This window comes from Tachypleus tridentatus, chromosome 2, assembly GCF_004210375.1.
Source record: "Tachypleus tridentatus isolate NWPU-2018 chromosome 2, ASM421037v1, whole genome shotgun sequence".
In the NCBI taxonomy this organism is placed as follows: Eukaryota; Metazoa; Arthropoda; class Merostomata; order Xiphosura; family Limulidae; genus Tachypleus; species Tachypleus tridentatus.
In genome coordinates, this window is record NC_134826.1 from 23,642,553 (window position 1) to 23,665,531 (window position 22,979).

At 35.5% G+C, this 22,979-nt stretch overlaps 1 protein-coding gene across 1 annotated transcript in view; it reads left to right on the top strand.

The window, feature by feature from the left end:
- Nucleotides 1–22,979, top strand: part of LOC143239548 (glutamate decarboxylase-like) — an 88,366-nt gene that overhangs the window by 4,663 nt on the left and 60,724 nt on the right. The window contains exon 2 of the mRNA XM_076480725.1: nt 22,454–22,690. Coding sequence (XP_076336840.1) covers nt 22,454–22,690 — 237 coding nt within the window. The remainder of the gene's footprint in view (nt 1–22,453; nt 22,691–22,979) is intronic.

The window sequence follows — 22,979 nt, forward strand, 5'->3', positions numbered from 1 at the left end:
ATTCGCTTTGTCATGATCGATATAAGCATTTGCAGAAGGCTGGCTGGAATGTTATTCCTAGTGGTGAAGATGGCTTCACGAAGATCATGCACTGTTTGGAATTGACGTCCATTTCTATAGACTTCCCTTAACATCCACCCCCAAACATTTTCAATGGGGTTCAGTTCGGGTGAACACGCTAGATGGTCCAAAAGAATCACATTATTCGCCATGAAAAATTCCTTTGTCTTGGAGGCATTTTGGATTGTAGGGTTGTCCTGCTGAAAGATCCAGTCATTTCTACAAAAGCGAGGGCCTTCAATCAATAAGGATGCTTTCTCCAACATGCCGATTTAGCTAGCTGCTGTTTGACGCCCCCGTATAAACCCATTGTTTCATGAAGGAGAAAGCACACGATATTATGATTGAACCTCCTGCACTGTGTCGTGTAGAAAATGTCTCCGGTGGGATATCCTTATCACGCCAGTAACGTTGGAAGCCATCTGGACCATCCAGGTTAATTTTTTTTCTCATCAGAGAACAAAACCTTCTTCCACTTTTCTACGTCCTATGTATGGTGCTTCTCAGCAAAGTTTAACCGAGCTGTTTCATCGTGTGGAAGGAGGCGTGGCCTTTGAAGACGTTTACGGTTTTTAAAGCCTTTCTCTCGTAGATGCCGTCTTATTGTTCTTGAGCTGCATTCTGCGTCCGTAGGGTCCTTAAGCTGGTTCGACGATCGGCTGGTGTCTTGTCGGACAACCTGCCGTATTCTCCTGCTTAACGCTGGCGAAATTTTCTTGGGCCGACCACTTGAAATTCTCGTTCCGTATCCCTCAGAGTCTCTTAAGAAATTTGCAACAGTATTTTTACTACGCCCACTCTCGCCAGCGATGGCACGTTGAGAGAGACCTTGCTTTTACAGCTCGACAATTCTGCCACGTTTAAACTTTGTCAACTTTTTAGCCTTTGCCATGTTTTTACCCAATTTAACACAGGAGAGATAAGTGGGAGATGTTGACAACGTTAATGCTTGAACATAAATGACTAAATTTCGTTACGTTTTTAACGATTAACGCTCCGTTTCAATATGGTCTTAAACGTTTGACCAGCTAGTATTTAGGCTAATTTCATAGTGTTCACATTTTCCCTGTTAAATGCTAAATTTTTTTTTTCCCTTTTCTTATTTTCATCTTTCGAAGTTCTACTCAAATAAGTGGTTGAGTTTAACAACGCAAAATGCGTATTTCTTTTTTTATATTCATTGTACTTAAGATTTTGGCCAGCAGTGTATTTTGGCGAAAAACCTTTAGGGCAGAAAACTTTGTTAATGTAGTTTTAGGCCTTGAATTTTTGCTCTGTTTGGTTTCATTTCTTCGATTGCATGCGGCCTGGTGGCTTAGGTCGCTCTACTTGCAATCTGAGGATCGCGGGTTTGAATTCCTGTCACCGAATGTGCTCGCTCTTCCTTCCATCCGTGGGAGCGATACAACGTGACGGTAAAAGTGTTGTCCGTGAGTTGACAGTGGATGATGTTGACCTGTTACCTTATCTCTAGTCTGCCACTGATAAATAAGGCTACCTAAGATAGTCCTCGTGTAGCTTAGCGCAAAATTCAAATTATACCAATTACTTGCACACATTGTGAGTAGTACATAAACTACTTGGATATACACCAGCAGTAGTTTTCAAATAAACATAAAACATACTTCTGAATATTTGTGACTGAGGTTTAGAGACCGTAGAAATGTTAAGTACAACTTTCAGTTGAAGAACACTAAATATTATAGATCATAAGGTTAGAAGTGCATCGCATAAATATTTATATATTTTGCTCAGATTCTACTCCAAATATTTATCAGGCTTAAAATTTGTTGGGCTAAACGCATTAGCTGGAGACAGTCTGTTACAATTATCAGTGGCCTGGCATGGCCAAGCGCGTAAGGTGTGCGACTCGTAATTCGCGGGTTCGCGTCCGCGTCGCGCCAAACATGCTCGCTCTCCCAGCCGTGGGGGCGTTATGAAGTTACGGTCAATCTCACTATTTGTTGGTAAAAGAGTAGCCCAAGAGTTGGCGGTGGGTGGTGATGACTAACTGCCTTTTCTCTAGTCTTACACTGCTAAATTATAGACGGCTATCGCAGATAGCTCTTGAGTAGTTTTGCGCGAAATTGAAAACAAACCAAAACTCGAGAATTTTTATTTATTTTACTCACAATATTGAATTAGGTCTGTAGAAAGGTATAAGTAATTATTTTATTTACGATATCCAAAGGTAAAACAAATTATTTTTTCATTCTTTATGCCTAGACATAATAATGATTTCATTCGCAATCTATAGAGGTAATACGCCTGTGTTTGTCTGTCCGGGTCTTTTCGACCAAATTTCTCGGAAAAACGCTACAAATCTCATATTGTTAGAAAGGCCTCTGTTCAAGAAGTCCGGATTTCAATGTAGAATAACCTTACCTATTTGTTGCTTAATCAAATATTTAAATTCAATGAGTGTAGTATACGATAGTAGAATTTGTTGTTCTTACGTGACGGCTGGTTTCGAGCTTGGCTTTAGTTTTTTCAATTTGCAAAGTATTTCAAACAAACAACACGTAACCACGTGTCATTTTCTTTAAAGTATTTCAAACAAACAACACGTAACCACGTGTCATCTTCTTTAAAGTATTTCAAACAAACAACACTTAACCACGTGTCATTCTCTTTAAAGTATTTCAAACAAACAACACTTAACCACGTGTCATTTTCTTTAAAGTATTTCAAACAAACAACACTTAACCACGTGTCATTTTCTTTAAAGTATTTCAAACAAACAACACGTAACCACGTGTCATCTTCTTTAAAGTATTTCAAACAAACAACACTTAACCACGTGTCATTTTCTTTAAAGTATTTCAAACAAACAACACTTAACCACGTGTCATTCTCTTTAAAGTAGTTCAGACAAACAACGCTTAACCACGTGTCATTTTCTTTAAAGTATTTCAAACAAACAACGCTTAACCACGTGTCATTCTCTTTAAAGTAGTTCAAACAAACAACGCTTAACCACGTGTCATTTTCTTTAAAGTAGTTCAAACAAACAACACTTAACCACGTGTCATTCTCTTTAAAGTAGTTCAGACAAACAACGCTTAACCACGTGTCATTTTCTTTAAAGTATTTCAAACAAACAACACTTAACCACGTGTCATTCTCTTTAAAGTATTTCAAACAAACAACGCTTAACCACGTGTCATTTTCTTTAAAGTATTTCAAACAAACAACACTTAACCACGTGTCATTTTCTTTAAAGTATTTCAAACAAACAACACTTAACCACGTGTCATTTTCTTTAAAGTATTTCAAACAAACAACACTTAACCACGTGTCATTTTCTTTAAAGTATTTCAAACAAACAACACTTAACCACGTGTCATTTTCTTTAAGGTATTTCAAACAAACAACACTTAACCACGTGTCATTTTCTTTAAGGTATTTCAAACAAACAACACTTAACCACGTGTCATTTTCTTTAAAGTATCTCAAACAAACAACACTTAACCACGTGTCATTTTCTTTAAAGAAAGGATGGTTACAATAAATACAATTTCTACGAGCTTTCTCGAATTATTTAGGTCTAAATTATGCACGCGTAGTTCGTTCAAAACCATGGGCTTTTCACTTTGTGAACATGCGTTCAGACGTTTTTCATAATTTGTTTTGCTTGTTTCGAATTGTGCGCTAAGTTAGACGAGGGCAATCTGCGATACGCTAGCCGTCCCTAATTTAGCAGTGTAAGACTAGAGGGAAGGCAGCTAGTCATCACCACCCACCGCCAGATCTTTGGCTGCTCTTTTACCAACCAATAGTGGGATTCACCATTGCATAATACCGCCCCCAAGGCTGAAAGGGCGAGCATGTTTGGTATGACAAAGATTCGAACTTTCGACCCTCAGATTACGAGTCGAGTGTCTTATATAACCAATCGGCCATGTCGGGCCTGTTTCTGCATGATCAGCTAAGTTTGCCTTTAGTACAACTTTACCTCTACTTTATTTTGCAATATTTTAGCTTCGGTTCGTTTCGCAGACTAATATAAACGCCTTTTAACAACGTGTTACTTTAATATGAGTTGTATTTTTCGTTGTTGTGAGTTTCTTTGTTTTAACTCATACACAATGCCATACGCTGCGGGCCCGGCATGGCCAAGCGCGTTAAGGCGTGCGACTCGTAATCTGAGGGTCGCGGATTCGCATCCCGGTCTTGATGACTAGCTGCCTTCCCTCTCGTCTTACACTGCTAAATTAGGGACGGCTAGCACAGATAGCCCTCGAGTAGCTTTGTGCGAAATTCAAAACCAAACAAACAAACAAAGCCATATGCTGCAAATAACCGTTTCATACTTTGTACACTACTTCAAATACTATTACTTTACATTGTTGTTTATTTTAGCTTAGTTTTACTGAGTTATTTGTCAGACTGTTTATTTTTATCCTAAATAGACCAGAATTTAGCAATCTAAGACATAATGTCTGTAAGAAAGTGTAGCTTAAATGGTGTGCGCGAGAATGACAAAATAAGGAAAATTGAAGTGAATGGCATGAAAAGTGCGCCAAATATTTTCCGAGTCGCGCGGCTTACATTTAAATACAATTCTGTTAACGTGAATTATTTAATTTAAGCAGCCTCATTCAAAATATTTAAACATAACTCTATGATCACGAATTAATAACATTTTCACTCACATTAGTTTTCAGGTTTGGCACGGCCTGGTGGGTTAAGGCGATCGACTCGTAATTTGAGGACCGCGGGTTCGAATCTCTATCACACCAAACATGCTCGCCCTTTTAGCTGAGGGGACGTTATAATGTGATGGTCAATTCCACAATTCGTTGGTAAAAGAGTAGCCCAAGAGTTGGTGGTGGGTGGTGATGACTAGCCGCCTTCTCTCTAGTCTTACACTGCTAAATTAGGGACAGCTAGCGCAGATAGCCTTCGAGTAGCTTTGCCCGAAATTAAAAAAAAACAAAAACCACTATTTTAAAATCATTCTGTAAATACGAGCTAATGACGATTTCCCTGACAATATCTTTATGGAATTCTTCGAACGTGAATAAATAATATATTCACTCATAATATCTTAACAAAGAACTTTACTTTCTATTTCAGATGATTAAACTTTAAATCAATGTGGTAAATACATTTTTGCGAAAGTAAATATTTACAAATATATCAAGTGGGGAGATCTTTAGATAGACGATAATTAATAACTCACTATTCTTGATGACGATAAACCCATTTGTAATAAAAATGTATGTACATCAATAACTGTACCCCACTGGTACAGCTGTAAGTCTTCGGATTTACAACGTTAAAATCAAGGGTTCGATTCCTGGCGTTGGACTCAGCAGATAACTCCCTCTGGCTTTGTTATAAGAAAACACACACATTAATAACTTATTAATACATATTGTTAACTGTCATTCATTTCCAGACCATTTCTTTTGTTGTAGTCAACTTAAAATAATGGTCATCCTGTTCTGGCTTACTGAAACTTTCCCTGACCGACAGGATAAGAGTGTTGGCTCTGAATAACTCTTAATGACCTCTTTTAATCTCATTTTGCACTTTTGCCTGGTCTTCTGAGTGGCAAGGTCATCTTGGAGTGCCCAACGGCTTATCACTGCCATTAGTGACGGATTAGGACCTATGTTATGGACGGCTTGAAGAGGATTAGATGACCTCTAGCTGCCACCCGACATTACTAAATCTACTAGTCCTTTCATGGCCGTGAAGTGAAACAGACCCAAAAGATAAGAGAACGTCTTTTTCCCTCAACCTTGAACTCAAACGATGTTGTGTTCTACCTTGTTAACGAAGTTCTCTTTTGATCTACAATATTCAGTGACAGTTTCAGATATGAGACGACCATCCATGGACTTTCGCAGAAAATTTTCCTTGGAGAAAGGGGCAGAGTTTTCCAGCGGAGGAAGCAAAGTAGTGTGAGGTTGTGAATTGAACAAAATATTCATACACATATGCTGAATGAATAAATAACGAATTAAGTTTCTTATTTTCTAGGTTAAGGCAAGCGTCCCCACGTTCCAGAGAATGCCACTATTATAAAGCAGAAAAACATAAGGGTTACTACATAAAACAGTAAAACTGTTTATAAGTAAATTCGTTCAATATAATTATAGATTTACAACTATGACCCTATATGGTCATGTGGTTAGGGCGTTTGACTTATAATTTGAGGGTCGCTAGTTCGAATCTTCACACAATCGAAATGTTTGCCCCATTTTCTTTTAGCCGTGGGGACGTTATAATGTGATAGTCCATCCCACTAGTCGTTGGTAAAAGAATATTCCAAAAATTAGCGGTGGGTGGTGATGAATATCTGCCTTACCTCTAGCTTTTTACTACTAAATTAGGGACGACTAACGCAGATAATCCTCGTGTAGATTTGCGCAAAATTCAAAACAAACAAGCAATACAGCTAACATGTATAAAATTTTGTAATTTATAATTTTCAAAATGATAGTTTTTAAATTAAAAGAAATAATATTATAATTTGTGACTGAATTGATTGCATTATGTAACAAAAGTTTTACCTTTTCTTGTTCCTGGACAGAAAGTGTTATTTCCCAATTACTTATGCCTAAAGTAAATGGAAAATACCTATTTTTCTCTTCAAATTTTGATTTTGTGACCTGGGGGCGTATAACGAAAACATGATAGGAAACTGACTTATATTTGAGTGCTGATACGTGAAAGTGATTTACATTACAGTCGGACATTTCGAAAAATACTTACTTCTAAACATTTTTCTTCATTTTTGTGTAACTTTAGTATAAATACATGCAAATATTGATTCATATGTTGTTTTATTCAGACCTTATGTAAATGAAAATGCGCAAATTTGCCCGTTTTTACATAAAAAAACAGGTTACTTTCTAAATTTCATTATCCAGGTCACAAAAGCAAAGTTTGAAGGGAATAATGGTCATTTTCTGTACTTTTACAACGTAAGCAATTAAGAAATAACACATACTATCCAGGAACCAAATGTGTGTTACACAGTGTTATACTCAGCAGTTGTGTCAGAAATAATTATGAATCTACTATTTTAATTGTGTTGGTTTTAAGAAAATCTGAACACAGGAAAGTTTATTATTTTCGTCTGAGAAAAGTTTTGTTAGAAAAACTCCATCACATTATCTTCCCTCATATGTTTGTAAGTTCACCACATTGTTTTCTCTCATATGTTTGTAAGGCCATTACATTGTTTTCTCTCATATGTTTGTAAGGCCATTACATTGTTTTCTCTCATATGTTTGTAAGGCTATTACATTGTTTTCTCTCATATGTTTGTAAGGCCATTACATTGTTTTCTCTCATATGTTTGTAAGGCCATTACATTGTTTTCTCTCATATGTTTGTAAGGCCATTACATTGTTTACCCCATCTGTTTGTAACACCATCACATTGTTTACCCCATCTGTTTGTTACACCATCACATTGTTTACCCCATCTGTTTGTTACACCATCACATTGTTTAACCCCATCTGTTTGTAACACCATCACATTGTTTACCCCATCTGTTTGTTACACCATCACATTGTTTAACCCCATCTGTTTGTAACACCATCACATTGTTTACCCCATCTGTTTGTAACACCATCACATTGTTTACCCCATCTGTTTGTAACGCCATCACATTATTTTCCCTTGTATTGTTTGATCTCATATGTCTTTAAGGTCATTACATTGTTTTCCTGATACGTTTGTAATAAACTATAGTTTCGTGTTTGCTACTTGTATTGGATACCGTGGAATGCGTAGTTGTTTGAGATAGATATTATAATTAGCTCCAAGACCTGTGTGACAAACAATCTTTAGTAAGAACGTTTCTCTTTCGCAGGCACGTGTGCATGGGCGTGTTATAGGGAAGTAAAAGAACTGTTGGTTTCGGTTTTATTGTTTCTTTTTATCACTGCCCCATCACCCGAGGCAGGTTTGCTTTATCAGCGCAGCCATGAGGTGCTTGCTGCTACCGTAACTCGTGGGCTGTAGTGCGGGCTGGAGATAAGCTACCGTAGTGTCGAAAGATTGCCTTGTGGCCGGAAATGTTGGCTTGCTAGATGACACTCAGTTATCAACAAAGCTTCGCTTACTGGTAGCTCATGGTGAGTTCATTTCCGAAAACTGCCATCTAATGTGGTGAAAGTGTTTCGGTGGCTGGCAAGTAGAGAGAGATTTTTTCTTTGAATGATAAACGACCATAAAAATGTTTTGACGTGTAGCATTAGTCTTCTACCGGCCGCTGTTCGGTTTGACTGGTGTCGTATGACGCGAGTCGAGTTCGGTCGGAGTGTTCGCTCCCTACCTTAGTACCTTTAGAGTGGATGAACTTTTGGAAACAGCCTCGAAGATGTACTGATACAATAGTAAACTTTACTACATTATGACATCGAATTATATCCAACGTGAAATTACTGCAGACAAAAGCCAAAATGTATTTAGTTACCATAATGTTTATGGTGGTTCTTCCTACTTGGATACAGTGTTGGAATAACATGCAACTAAAATGTTCCATTACGGTTTAGCGTAAGTTAACGCATGTTGTTTCTGGATGTAACTTAGCAGCCTTTACGTGTTATTCCCAAATTTTTGGTTAACTGTACTTTTTTTTTCATAAATAATAATCTCAAAGTCTAGAACATTGTAAGGAAATATTTTGTGTGTGTTGTAAATGCATTTCTTTCCTACTATATTTGTTATAAATATTACAATTCATATTCTGTGTATATTAATTCCATGAATTCGTTATTTTCTGGCGTCAAGCCTATAGAACAGCATGAGAAACCTGTAGAACAGCATGAGAAACCTGTAGAACAGCATGAGAAACCTATAGAACAGCATAAGAAGTTTTTAGAGTTGCTAAGAATTTTTTCTAAAATTAGAGCGATAAGGCATTGGTGGGCCCTGGGCGAAGGATGAACTAATGATGCCTACTTACACGTACTAAGTTGTTGGTAATATAAAATTAATAAAAGAAATATATATTTAAAATGGATTTTTATTATAATTTTATGTATTTCCCGTATTTTATTAACTATTATTATTTTCGCAACGCGCGGTGGGTTCCAAGCGATGGTCAGTCACGTACAACCGTTCCTTTCTCCCATTGGATAAAACGACCCTTCTGAGATTCACAATCATTGACGCTTTTACTTATACGTACAAACAATACTATATAGTGTCTATTGTTGTATACCAGTAGTTCTACACGTTTTTGGGTTTTACAAAAGGCAAAAGTAGTTTAGATCAAAAGCCAACATATGATTAACTGGGAAACGTTTTATGAACATTATGGTGTGAAACTGATAAAAATATTTCTTTAAACAACTTTCAGATTAAAATACTGTAGTCTGTGGTTTAACAATTAAATGAAGAAATTTATATGAACAATCTGAATATTATAACACTATAGATCCTGGTTTCAAAATTAAAATAACACATTTTTTAGAAAGGCTCAGAATGTTACAACACTTCATTTCTTGGTTTAAGAAATTTTTGTAAACATTATGAATATTACAACTCTATATTCCCTGGTTTAACAAGTAATATGAAATGTTTTTATAAATAAGAAAAAATCTCAGTCCCTTTAGTATTTATTTTAAAACTATGAAAATAACATTCCTATAAATAATGCGAATATTTCAATGTTGCAAACTGCGGTTAAAAATTAGAATATTTTTATGAACATTCTGGATATGATAACACTATTGTCTCTGGTGTAAAAATTATGCTAATTCTATGAACATTCTGGATATGACACTATAGTTCCTGGTTGAAAATAAAATATACAAAATGTAATCAATACGAAGATAACACTACATTCACTACTTTAAAATTTAGACATTTCTATAACAACGGAAAATCAGAACATTACATTCACTGGTTGAACACTGTAAAACGTTCTGTAAACAATGCGAAGATTAGAACACCACAAAACGTTCTGTAAACAATGTGAAGATTACAACACCACATCCACTGGTTGAACGCTATTAACATTTGTCAGTAAATGATACAAAGAACAACGATAAAACACATTTTACATATTACTATTGTTAATGATCTGAATAGCAATAATAAAACATTTTATACATTACTATTGTTAATAAGTGATGTTAAGAACAACCATAAAATACATTTTGCACATTACTATTGTTAATAAGTGATGTTAAGAACAACCATAAAATACATTTTGCACATTACTATTGTTCATAAATAATGCAAAGGGGAACAACAAAACGCATTTACACATTTCTATTGTTAATAAATGATATAAAAAGCAACAATAAAACACATTTTCCATATTACTATTATTAATCACTGATATGAAGATGTCTTTGCCACGTCTGTTGCAAACGTTATGGCCTTTGGACTACTGTCCTTAAATATATTCTCTTAACATTTCTGTGAATCCAAGAGCTCACGGTGCGCAGCCTGTTGTCGAAAACACATGCTTGGCTTGTAGCTGTGAATGCGTTAGAAGCGTAACTGTCAAATAATATTATTCGATTAGGTAAGAGCAGCTCCACAGTTAGTGGTGGGTGATGTCTAGCTGCCTTCCATCTAGACTATTTATTGAGTATTAATGAAAACTAGGGCAGGTAATCTACGTGTAATTCTGTACTTACTATTAAAGTTATAAAGCACTTCACAGCGTCGTTTCACTTATTTACAACATTAAAATCTCCTATAGCTGCTCGAATTTCCTGGCCACATGATATTTGTCAGTAAATAAATTAGATACCTTACCCTGACTTACTTAATAACTTTTATGTCTGATAGGATATTGCGTTACTTTGGTACGTTTGTTTGTTTTTGAATTTCGCGCAAAGCTGTACAAGGGTTATCTGCGCTAGCCGTCCATAATTTAGCAGAGTAAGACTAGAAAGAAGGCAGAGAGTTATCACCACCCACAACCAACTCTTGGGCTATGTTTTTACCAACGAATAGTGGGATTGACCGTAACATTACAACGCCCCCACTGCTGAAAAGGCGAGCATGTTTGGAGCGACGGGGGTTTTAGTAAGTCTCCAAGTAAGAATCGATGTAAAGTTGTATTATGCAGATTGACTTGATTTTTGTAACCAAACCTCATTCTTTCATTTTACAACTGCGAAAAAAATCGAACGCATTCCCTCTGTTCCCTTTCCCCTCGGTGGACTCAGCAGGTACTGTGATGTGGCTTTGCTATAAATAAACAAATACACATATACCCTCTGTTCAACTTGTAGTAACAAGTTATCCGAGAACAAATAAAGCCAACATATAATTGTTGTTATTTCAGAGAAAACCATCTTGTTACTTGGCTTTAGCTATATCAAATTCAAATGATTTGGATAACCTCAAGATTTTCTAGTTAAACTAAAACAAAAGTTTAAAAAAAATTCAATTTAGTAATTCGATCTTAAATAATATAACTATTATTTGAAGATCTATGTAAGCACGTTGGTAGATATTATAACTAAGTAGCTGGACCTTATACTCAAGTTAGTAGACCTTACACCTAAGTAACTGGATTCTACAATCAAGTTAGTAGACCTTATACCTAAGTTACTAAACTCTATACTAAAGTTAGTAGACCTTATACCTAAGTTACTAAACTCTATACTAAAATTAGTAGACCTTACAACTAAGTTAATGAACTCTATACTCAATTTAGTAGAAATCTTATACCTAAGTTACTAAACTCTACACGAAAAGTAGTAGACCTTACACCTAAGTTACTAGACAAAACTAAAGTTAGTAGACTTTACACCTAAGCTACTTAACTCTATACTGAAGTTAGTAGAACGTATACCTAGGTAACTAAACTCTATATTAAAACTAGTAGATTTTAACCTAAGCTACTAAACTCTACACAAAAGTTAGTAGACCTTTCACCTAAGAAACTAGACTGTACTAAAGTTAGTAGACCTTATACCTAAGTTATTAAACTCTATACTAAAGTTTGTAGACCTTACACCTAAGTTATTAGATTATACAAAAGTTAGTAGACTTTATACCTAAGCTACTAAACTCTATACTAAAGCAAGTAGACCTTATACCTAAGTTACTAAATTCTATACTCAAGTTAGTAGACCTTATACCTAAGTAACGTAACTCTACACGAAAATTAGAAGACCTTAACCTAAGTTACTAGACTCTATACTAAATATAGTAGACCTTACACCTAAATTACTAGACTAAACTAAGTTAGCAGACTTTACACCTAAGCAACTAAACTCTATACTAAAGTTAGTTGACCTTACACCTAAGTTACTAAACTCTATACTAAAGTTAGTAGACATTTCACATAAGTTACTAGACTATACCAAAGATAGTAGACCTTACACCTAAGTTAATAGACTTTATACTAAAGTTAGTAGACCTTATACCTAAGTAACTAAACTCTACATGAAAAATAGTAGACCTTGTACTTAAGTTACTAAACTCCATACTAAAGTTAGTAGACCTTAAAGCTAATTTACTAGACTTTATACTAAAGCTAGTAGACCTTATACCTAAGTTACTAAACTCTACACGAAAATTAGAAGACCTTACACCTAAGTTACTAGACTCTACACGAAAGTAAGAAGACCATATACCTAAGTTACTAGACTCTATACGCAAGCTAGTAGACCTTACACCTCAGTTACTAGACTCTATACTGAAGTTAGTAGACCATTCACCTAAATTACTATACTCTATACTAAAGTTAGTAGATCTTACACCTAAGTTACTAAACTCTATACTAAAGTTAGTAGACCTTACACCTAAGTTGCTGGACTATACTCAAGTTAGTAGACCTTACACCTAAGTTAATGAATTCTATACTCAAGTTAGTAGACCTTATACCTAAGTTACTAAACCCTACATGAAAGTTAGTAGACCTTAAACCTAATTTACTAGACTCTATACTAAAGTTAGTAGACCTCACACCTCAGTTACTAAATTCTATACTCAAGTTAGTAGACCTCACACCTCAGTTACTAGACTCTATACTAAAGTTAGTAGACCTTACACCTAAGCTACTAAACTCTATACTAAAGTTAGTAAATTTTACACCTAAGCTACTAAACCCTATACTAAAGTCAGAAGAATTTACTCCCAAACTACTAAACTCTGTACTAAAGTTAGTTGACCTTATACCTAAGTTACTAAACTCTATACTAAATTTAGCAGACCTTACAACTAAGTTAATGAACTCTATTCTCAATTTAGTAGAAATCTTATACCTAAGTTACTAAACTCTACACGAAAAGTAGTAGACCTTACACCTAAGTTACTAGACAAAACTAAAGTTAGTAGACTTTACACCTAAGCTACTTAACTCTATACTGATGTTAGTAGAACTTATACTTAGGTAACTAAACTTTATATTAAAGCTAGTAGATTTTACACCTAAGCTACTAAACTCTATTCTAAAGTTAGTAGACCTTACACTTAAGTTGCTAGACTATACTAAAGTTAGTAAATCTTATACCTAAGTTGCTAAACTCCATACTAAAACTAGTAGACCTTTCACCTAAGAAACTAGACTGTACTAAAGTTAGTAGACCTTATACCTAAGTTATTAAACTCTATACTAAAGTTTGTAGACCTTACACCTAAGTTATTAGATTATACAAAAGTTAGTAGACTTTATACCTAAGCTACTAAACTCTATACTAAAGTTAGTTGACCTTATACCTAAGCTACTAAACTCTATACAAAAGTTAGTAGACTTTATACCTAAGCTACTAAACTCTATACTAAAGTTAGTTGACCTTATACCTAAGTTATTAAACTCTATACTATAGCTAGTAGACCTTTCACCTAAGTTGCTAAACTCTATACTAAAGCTAGTAGACCTTACACCTAAGTTACTAAACTCTACACGAAAAATAGTAGACCTTATACCTAAGTTACTAAAGTCTATACTAAAGTTAGTAGACCTTACATGTAAGTTACTAGACTCTATACTTAAGATAGTAAATCATACAAGTAAGTTACTAAACTCTATACTATAGCTAGTGGACCTTTCACCTAAGTTAGTAGACTGTACTAAAGTTAGTTGACATTACATGTAAGTTACTAGACTCTATACTAAAGTTAGTAGATTTGACAAGTACGTTACTAAACTATATACTATAGCTAGTAGACCTATCACCTAAGTTTTTAGACTATACTAAAGTTAGTAGACCTTATACCTAAGTTATTAAATTCTATACTAAAATTAGTAGACCTTATACCTAAGTTATTAAATTCTATACTAAAATTAGTAGACCTTACACCTAAGTTACTGGACTTTGCTAAAGTTAGTAGATTTTACACCTAAGTTACTAAACTTTATACTAAAGTTAGTAGACCTTACACCTAAGTTACTAAACTCTATACTAAAGTTAGTAGACCTTACACCTAAGTTACTAAACTCTATACTAAAGTTAGTAGACCTTACACCTAAGTTACTAAACTCAATACTTAAGTTAATTCACCCTTTCTGTGATTAAACGGCTGTAGGAAGTGTTAAAGTCAGCCAGGCTGTGGTCTGACCACGTTTTCACGTTATGAATAGCAACAATTTCTGTCATAATATTTGTTTCTTGTAATTCAATACATTACGTTATATGAATGCAGTTTTTGTAGTTAAAACAGCTCAAACTGTGTCTCCTAGAAACGAATGTGACAATCGCCATGTCGCTCAAATATTGTTTCCTACAACAATGCGATAGTTTTGTGATTGATATTGTTTTTGTATATCCTGCCATATTATGTATGAAGTCTATATTTTAACAGTATGCGAGGCATCTTATTCTGGTAAGATAGATTTAATTAGAGAAACAGTCGTTGTTGAGATAATTGATAAAATGAAGGATACTTTACTGTTTAACTATTTTGAGATTTTATAAGGAACGTTTGTTAAAATTTTCGAATAAGATTATTTATTTAAATCTAGATTATCGAAAAATGTAGCAGTCGTTGTATGATGTAGCTAGCATGCTAAAGAAATATTCAAATCAATGTGAAACTGCAGTCGGTCCGCATATTCTGTTGCATATGAGTTGCGTAATACAACTTAGATTGTAAACTGTTACCTTGTTTTTTTTTGCATTATGTGTTACTGAAACACAAATTATTGCGATTTGTATATGTTTTTATGAGATTCTTTCTGCTAACAACAGTTTATTTTATATACCTTGGCTGTTAGCAAGATCGAAATAGTTAATCTCGTGAAAAATGGCGCTTCTTACGGTTCTCTCGGATTATCTGTGCCTGTTTTAACAGCCAGTATAACGACTTCCCAGGTTTTAACTTCTGCTATCAAGAAGTTTCAAAGCATCGACTGCGATCCGTCCGAATGGATAGTTTAGATAACGAAATAAGACACCTTGTTTAAACCACCTTATTAACTAGCGGGAGAGATCCTAGTTGGTTGCTCACGCTAAGCCGGATTGAAAACGAGGCCTCTGCGGCGATGAAAGCCTCGCCGTCCCGCTCGAGCGATTGTCGAAGTCACGGCGTCAGGTAACGGACATTTAGGCAATTCATCATCAACTTAGTAGCTTGTCCCTCGGGATAGAGTGATAGGTTCTGCCATGTAGAAATAACTAATGAAGCAGAAGAATGAGTGAACTACAGAACATCGGAGAAGGGATACCTGCATTTAGATAAATACTGTCTTTAAATTCCAACACCATGTCCCAACACAATAGATATAAGAAATTGAGAAAACCGAGCTCTACGTAGGTGAATTTCTGCCAGAAAATAACATAACAACAAAAGATTGAGTGACGATTAATCAACGAGTTTTTGAATATACATAGTCTTTCAGCTTTATTTATCTTTAGGATTATCTTCCATTCACACAAAATACATTTTGAGATTTTCCTGAGAATCTCTACCCATGCGCGAAGGATGGGAAACACCCAAGGCCCTAGTTATCGCCCGGCAACAGGCGGCTAACAACGGCCACAAACTTGAAAAGAGAGGGCGTCCTTTATCCGAACAATCACCGAACTTCCTTGAGAGTGTGACGTTCCTTTTGGAAGGTTCCCTAGCGGGAGTTGAGAAAAAAAACAACAATAGAATTAGAATACCCAAAAATAAATATATATACAGGGTGGCCCGTAAGTCCCTACCCATCCATATATCTTATGTATCCAGTGTATCTGTGTGATGTCCCTCATTCTCGCTGCGCTAATGTACTCACGTACTTGTCACAATATGTTCTTCAAGTGTAAATGGGCTTACATCGGTCATATTTTCTGAAAAAAAAGAAACAAATTTATAATACATGCGTAATTGAATATAACATAATAACATATGGATGGGTAGGGACTTAGGGGCCACCCTGTACATGAAGGAAATGAGTCTGTGTGTGAGTGTTTACGTATAAGCAAAGCCTTATTGGGCTATCTGCCGAGTCCACCGAGGGGAATCGAACCCCTGATTTTAGCGTTGTAAACTCGAAGACTTACTATTGTACTAGCGGAGGAAAAGAAAGAAATATTCTTCATGCAGAATAAATATAAAATTTCTTGTTTTCCACAAATTAGTTTTTTTGTTATTATTTTTTCGCTGTACATTCAATGTATATATACACACAGAGAAGCTGATAAGAAAGCTTTTGTTAATTAGCTAATTAGCTCGGAAGTTGAACAATGAAAATTAGGTCTGCAAAATTTCTATAATAAAAGTATGAGGAAAAATCTTATTAACTCCATACTGCTGGGGAATTTACATTCCACATCTTAAGGTAGCGTTATATAGTTTGACAAAACAAAGTGTAAAACTAAACCGTATAAGCAATTAGTTCATCACTTTTTTTCATATTGCGACCGTGAGCAGTTCTACAATACATCTTGCAACAATCAAACGTCTAGATAATTTCTTCTTTGATATTTTTTGTGTTCTCACGATCACCAGTAGTGCTATATTCAATCACAGCGTAAAGTCTGGATAACTAGTTCACAGCGTTTTGTTGCTTTTACAACCATCGGTAGATCTGCAACGTATCGTGTATTGGAGAAACGGTTTAATGTTTAGTTTTATCATTTTTCTGTTATGATCATAGTCAGTTGTGCAGTGTATCGTGTGTTACAGTTAACGGTTTAAATAATTAGTTTTCAGTGTTTCATTATTGTTACACTGTCGTTAAATCTACCAACAGTTACATAATGTATCTTGCAATGTATCTTTGAAACTACAGATCACAGCTCGATTTTTAGCGTATCGTATCAGAATGGATTGTATAACGTGTGATACGTTTAAAACATTCTGATATTGACAAATGAAATACACGACCTGTTACTTTGGATACAAGAACTCGTCCGTACCAATTCATCGGGGTTAAAAGGACTATGTCTGTATACACATATGGACTAAATGATGAAATTGTTGTTATAAAGGCTTCCCTTTGAGACGTCGTTAAGTTCACGGATTTGCAACGCTTAAATTCTGTGTTCGATTACCCGCGATTTACAGAGCGCGGAAAATCCATTGCGTGCTTTTGCTCTTGGCCCGGCATGGTTAGGGCGCTCGACTCGTAATCTGAGGGTTGCGCGTTCGAATCCCCGTCACACCAGACATGCTCGTCCTTTCAGTCGTAGGGACGTTATAAAGTTACGGACAATCTCACTGTTTATTAGTAAAAAAGTAGCCCAAGAGTTGGCGGTGGGTGGCAACTACATATTATGTTCTAATCGTGATACGATGCGTTAATATTGTTGCACGGGTCAGGATTATTTTGGATAACAAATTTCTCTATTTGCTTATTTAATTAGTGGATGTGTGTGTTGAAGGCACATTCACTGATAACTGTGTCTACATTGAAACACTTCAATAAAATTTATTCAGTGATGTAATACTGTAATGATAGCTCATGTTTAAACTAAAATTTCAATAAAATCACTTTTATCATGGACGGTGAACGTTATTGAATGTCCAGTGTGAGGACCCGGCATGGCCAAGTGGTTAAGGCGTTCGACTCGAAATCTGAGGGTCGCGGGGTTCGAATCCCCGCCACAACAAAGATGCTTGCTCTTTCAGCCGTGGGGGCGTTATAATGTTACCGTCAATCCCACTATTCGTTGGTAAAAGAGTAGCCCAAGAGTTGGCGGTGGGTGGTGATGACTAGCTACCTTCTCTCTAGTCTTACACTGCTAAATAAGGGCGGCTAGCTCATATAGACCTCGTGTAGCCTTGCGCGAAATTAAAAAACAAATAAACAAACAATACAGTGTGAGCTTGTTGTTGTATAACTATTAGACAATTCTAGAAAAGACTGTAGGCATAATGGCCTTCCACAAGACCTAGCAGTTATACCAGCCTCCAGGGAGAGTATTTCTGCTAGTTCGAATAAAAACAAAATTGAAATCAACACATATATACAGGCCCGCAGACAAGAATTTAAGATCGGGACGTCGACAGTAATATTAAATTGTTTGAAGGCAGAAAGGTTTTTCCCCTCCTGTAAGTAGTTCAAAAAATATTTCTAAACCTTATGTAAATGAGAGGAATATGTTTTTGTTTTAAATAGAGCAGTTTAACTAAGATGAATATAAGCAGTTGATAACCTCTGTTCTTTACTTGTATTAAATTAATCCAAACATGCTCGCTCTTTAAGCCGTGGGGGCGTTATAATGTTACGGTCAATCCCATTATTCGCTGGTGAAAGAGTAGCCCAAGAGTTGGCGGTGGGTAGTGATGACTAGCTGCATTCCCTCTAGTCTTACACTACTAAATTAGGGACGACTAGCTCAGATAGCCCTCGTGTAGCTTTGCGCGAAATTCAAAAACAAACGAACTAAATTAATCCCAGATATGAGAACTGTAACATGGATAAAAATTATATTTCTATTATTAGAACTAGAGTATGAACTACCACCAGGTGGTGAGCGCGCCAGACTGTAAATCCGAAATTTCGTGTTTGGCGCCCATTTCTCCTCTTCCCTCAAAAATAATGACTGAGCACCGCTCGTTGGAATCTCAGGTGCGTTGTAAAAGTGACAGTCAAATCCCATTATCCTATTACAGTGGATAGTGATGACTAGCAGTTTTTTTTTTTTTTTATTTATCACTTCAAAATTAGGGACGTTAGCGTAGATAGCATTCGTGTAGTCTAGAGTAAAATTCCACAAAAAGTAACTGAATTTATTTATCAATTGTTGGCTGAGCTTACTTCTATGGACTTCAAAGCATCATTTATATGTCAAAACGTCAACAGCATTCTCTTGGAAAGAATAATATCGACATATAAGTCAAGTCTTAGTTTTTGTATAGGCCTATTCTTCAGTATATGACTTGGCCTAACGTTTATGGTTTAATCAGGTCCTTTCTGGAAATGGATACATTGAAAGAGTTATACCAAATAAATTAGATTTGTACCAAGGATTACTGATGTGGCAGACTATAAACTAATAATATTATTTAACCAGGGACATTGTAAGTCACATGCCAAATATAGGATCCCTGGTGAGGAAAAAAAAGTTATTTTTGTGCTTGATTTTTTTTTCAAAAATAATCACATGAATAAGTGATCGAAAATTTTGTAACATTATTATTATATTCGAGCAATAAATTACTTTCGGTTTGAACGCTGCATTTTACTTAGGTTAATAAGCAAATAAAGATATATTTATAATAAAATTCAATTACTTTTCCCAAATATGAACAACCTGTTCACTTTTACGTTATTTCATGGATCTCGCCGTAAGTGTAGAAATACAGGTATACCGAAAGATGTAGCTAATCTACCAATGTATACCCACCAATAACCTTGGACAGAGTGGTCAGTGAAACTTTTTTGGAGTTAGCCAGTTGCTCAAAATTAAGATTATTTGCTATTACTTGTAATTATTGGCAGCTCTTCTGGTATAAATTATTACATAGCCCCATATACAACCTGACGCCTTCAGAAAAATATGCATAATATATATAATATGTATATATTTATGTATATGCATATAAGAGCAGCATTTGCCATCCTTACTATTTGTTTATATCTATTGTATTTTTTCTCTTTACTGTGGCTCTCTGTTTTTATCCACACTGATTGGTGCTTTATTCTGTAACTTATATTCATGATGTCTTGGGCTACATTTTGCCTGAATAACAGCCATGATACGATGTGACATAAAAACCTACACCGTGCTTGAAGCTGTCTGAGTTCAACCCTATGTATTGTACGAAATTCATGAAGCGACTGAAATAGAGGATCGAGATGTCACATATATTTTTCACGTCCATCTCACATACGTTTGATTGGACTGAAATCCACGAATAGTGATGGCGATGTTCCTCATATTGTGTTCACACAATTTGAGCATAGTGGATGAATGAATTGTCTTCTTGAAAGTAGTTGTTTCCAGCAGGGTACACGTGAACCTGAATGTACTTTATTGGAAAGGATGCCTTGGTAATTTGTGCTTTCATTCGTTTTGTCTTCTAACTGGAACAAGGGGTCTGCTCAGGATATTCTAGGAAGCGTGTTTCAAAAACATGGCTTTATCATAATAATCTTGGACAGTCAGGACCACACAACACGAGTCAAACGATTATTGTGGTTTTCTACAAATCTTCTCTCATTGACTTTTCGCCAATGTTCAGTGTTTGCGATCTTTACAACACTCGAGGTATTTTTTCTTAAAGGTTAGTAAGGTCAGTGGTTCACAAAATGACCTCCTTCTGCAATGTTCATTCGTTGTAACGTTCTTTTTTAGAGACTGGTGCAAATTACTCTGCAATGAATACCACTTTCATTTAGTCTGTTGTCTTTGATGGCTGATCGACCTTACGATTCTGTCTAACGGCTAATTTCCTTTTTCTATCACCATAAGTTTGAGTGACCACAACTCACAAACAGCTGCAGACGATGTGTTTTACCATTTTCTCATTGCTGGTAAACTCGAATGACCTAGCTCGGGCTAGGCTAGCCCAAACATAGGTACTGATAAAGTTTACGGTCAGCGTAATTATCGATGTTATTTTGCAAATTACGTGCAACAATAATGACATTTAAAATGGCGAAACTGCAAATGTTAAGTTTTTGAAACAATGTTTTCCATATTGTGACTTTAAATACGTTTCTGATATGAGAACAGATATATGTATAAACGAAGCACATAATTGGTTTGTTTCAGGTTGAACACAAAGATACACAATAGGCTATCTGTGCTCTGCTTACCACTTGGTATCGAAACCTAGTTTTTAGTGTCGTAAGTCCGCAGATATGCCGCTGTGCCATTGTGGGGATAAAGTGTTTTAAGACATTAAATAGTTGTGCGATTATCTTACTTTTTTAAAAATATATTCATGTAAATAAATATTTTAACATGTATATATTATAAACTTAAATGCCCATTGTGACACAAAACTTAAAACAAAACGGTATTTAAGACCAATGTTTCCACTTCATCAAAAGTGAAGCATAACCTAGTGGTGGTCGTACGGTGATGTGGACTGAGGGTCTCAGCTTCATGTCGTAATATTATTAACCAGTCAACAAACGTTCAGTTGTAAATTCGTACAAAGAGTGACAGTGAGTTCCTATCTTATGTTCAGAACCGGATAAAGACTTTATTGTTACAATAAGTGCTAGGTTAATAGTTTAAAATGTCTAAACCCAAGAACGTGTGGTTTATTTTGAATTTCACGCAAAGGTAAACGAGGGCTATCTACGCTAGTCGTCCTTAATTTAGAAGTGCAAGACTAAAAGAAAGGTGTCTATCATCAACACCAACCGCCAACTCTTGGGGATCCTCTTTTACCAACGAATAGTGGAATTTAGCCCAGGGTTGAAAGGAGAAGCATGTTTGATGGGACGGGGATTCGAACCTGAGACCCTCAGTCAAGTGCCTTAATTATATGGCCATGACAGTTCCTCAAAGTTTTTTTGAACTTACTATGTTGTTTATGCAGAAATATTTGTGACTTTATAGGGTGGTGTTCCTCCCTTAATTTTCTGTAGCTGAAACACTTACAACTGCAAATTACGGCCACAAAATGGAAAGTTAGGATCCTAAATTTTCAAGCTAATCGGTGTAAGCAGACAGTGTGACCAAAATGTGCTTCTAATAACGAAGAAGGGAAAAATAAGATTTGATATGGATGCCATTCATCATATGGTTAAAGGAAAAACTTTATAAACTGAGTCGCAAGTTCGATTCTTCAGAAAAACAACAACAACAACAAAGTATCTAAGATTTAGCTATTCACGTCTAAAGTTAAAAAAGATAAAGATTTATTATTCTCGTTGTGAAAATAAACTCTAAACAGTAACAGAATTATATTATATTACGTACTGAAACACTGATATGCCTTTTATCAATCAAGATTTATTTGTCAGAATTATTCTATGAAAAGTACTAGAAATGTGTCATTATTTTAAAGCTGTTTTTACTAATAAATGAACAATAAAGATAGTTACAAATTATTTTTGTTCCAGATCTTCTACCCCTAAACAAAGACGGCTATGACATCACTGAAGATTTTTTGGTACGTGTGGTCGAAAGCCTCATAGACTTCTTGAAAAAATCTAATGACCGCAGTAACAAAGTTCTTGATTTTTACCAACCTAATCAGCTAAGAGAATTTTTGGATCTGGAGATACCAGATGACCCTCAACCACTTGATCAACTATTGGTGGATTGCAGAGAGACCCTTAGGTATCAGGTTAAAACTGGTGAGTTTTTTGTACTTGTTTTTTGTATTACCTTGGGTATAAGGTCTAGTAACTTGGGAATAGGGTATGTTAACTTAGGTATAAGATTTAGTAAGTTGATATATGTTCTAGTAACTTCGATATAGGGGCTAGTATCTTGGATATAAGATCTGGTAACTTGAGTATAAGATATAGTAACTTGAATATCGGTTCTAGCAACTTTGGTATAAGGTCTAGTTCCTTGAATATAGGATATGCAACTTGAGTATGAGTGGATACAAGATCTGGTAACTTGAGTATAAGATATAGT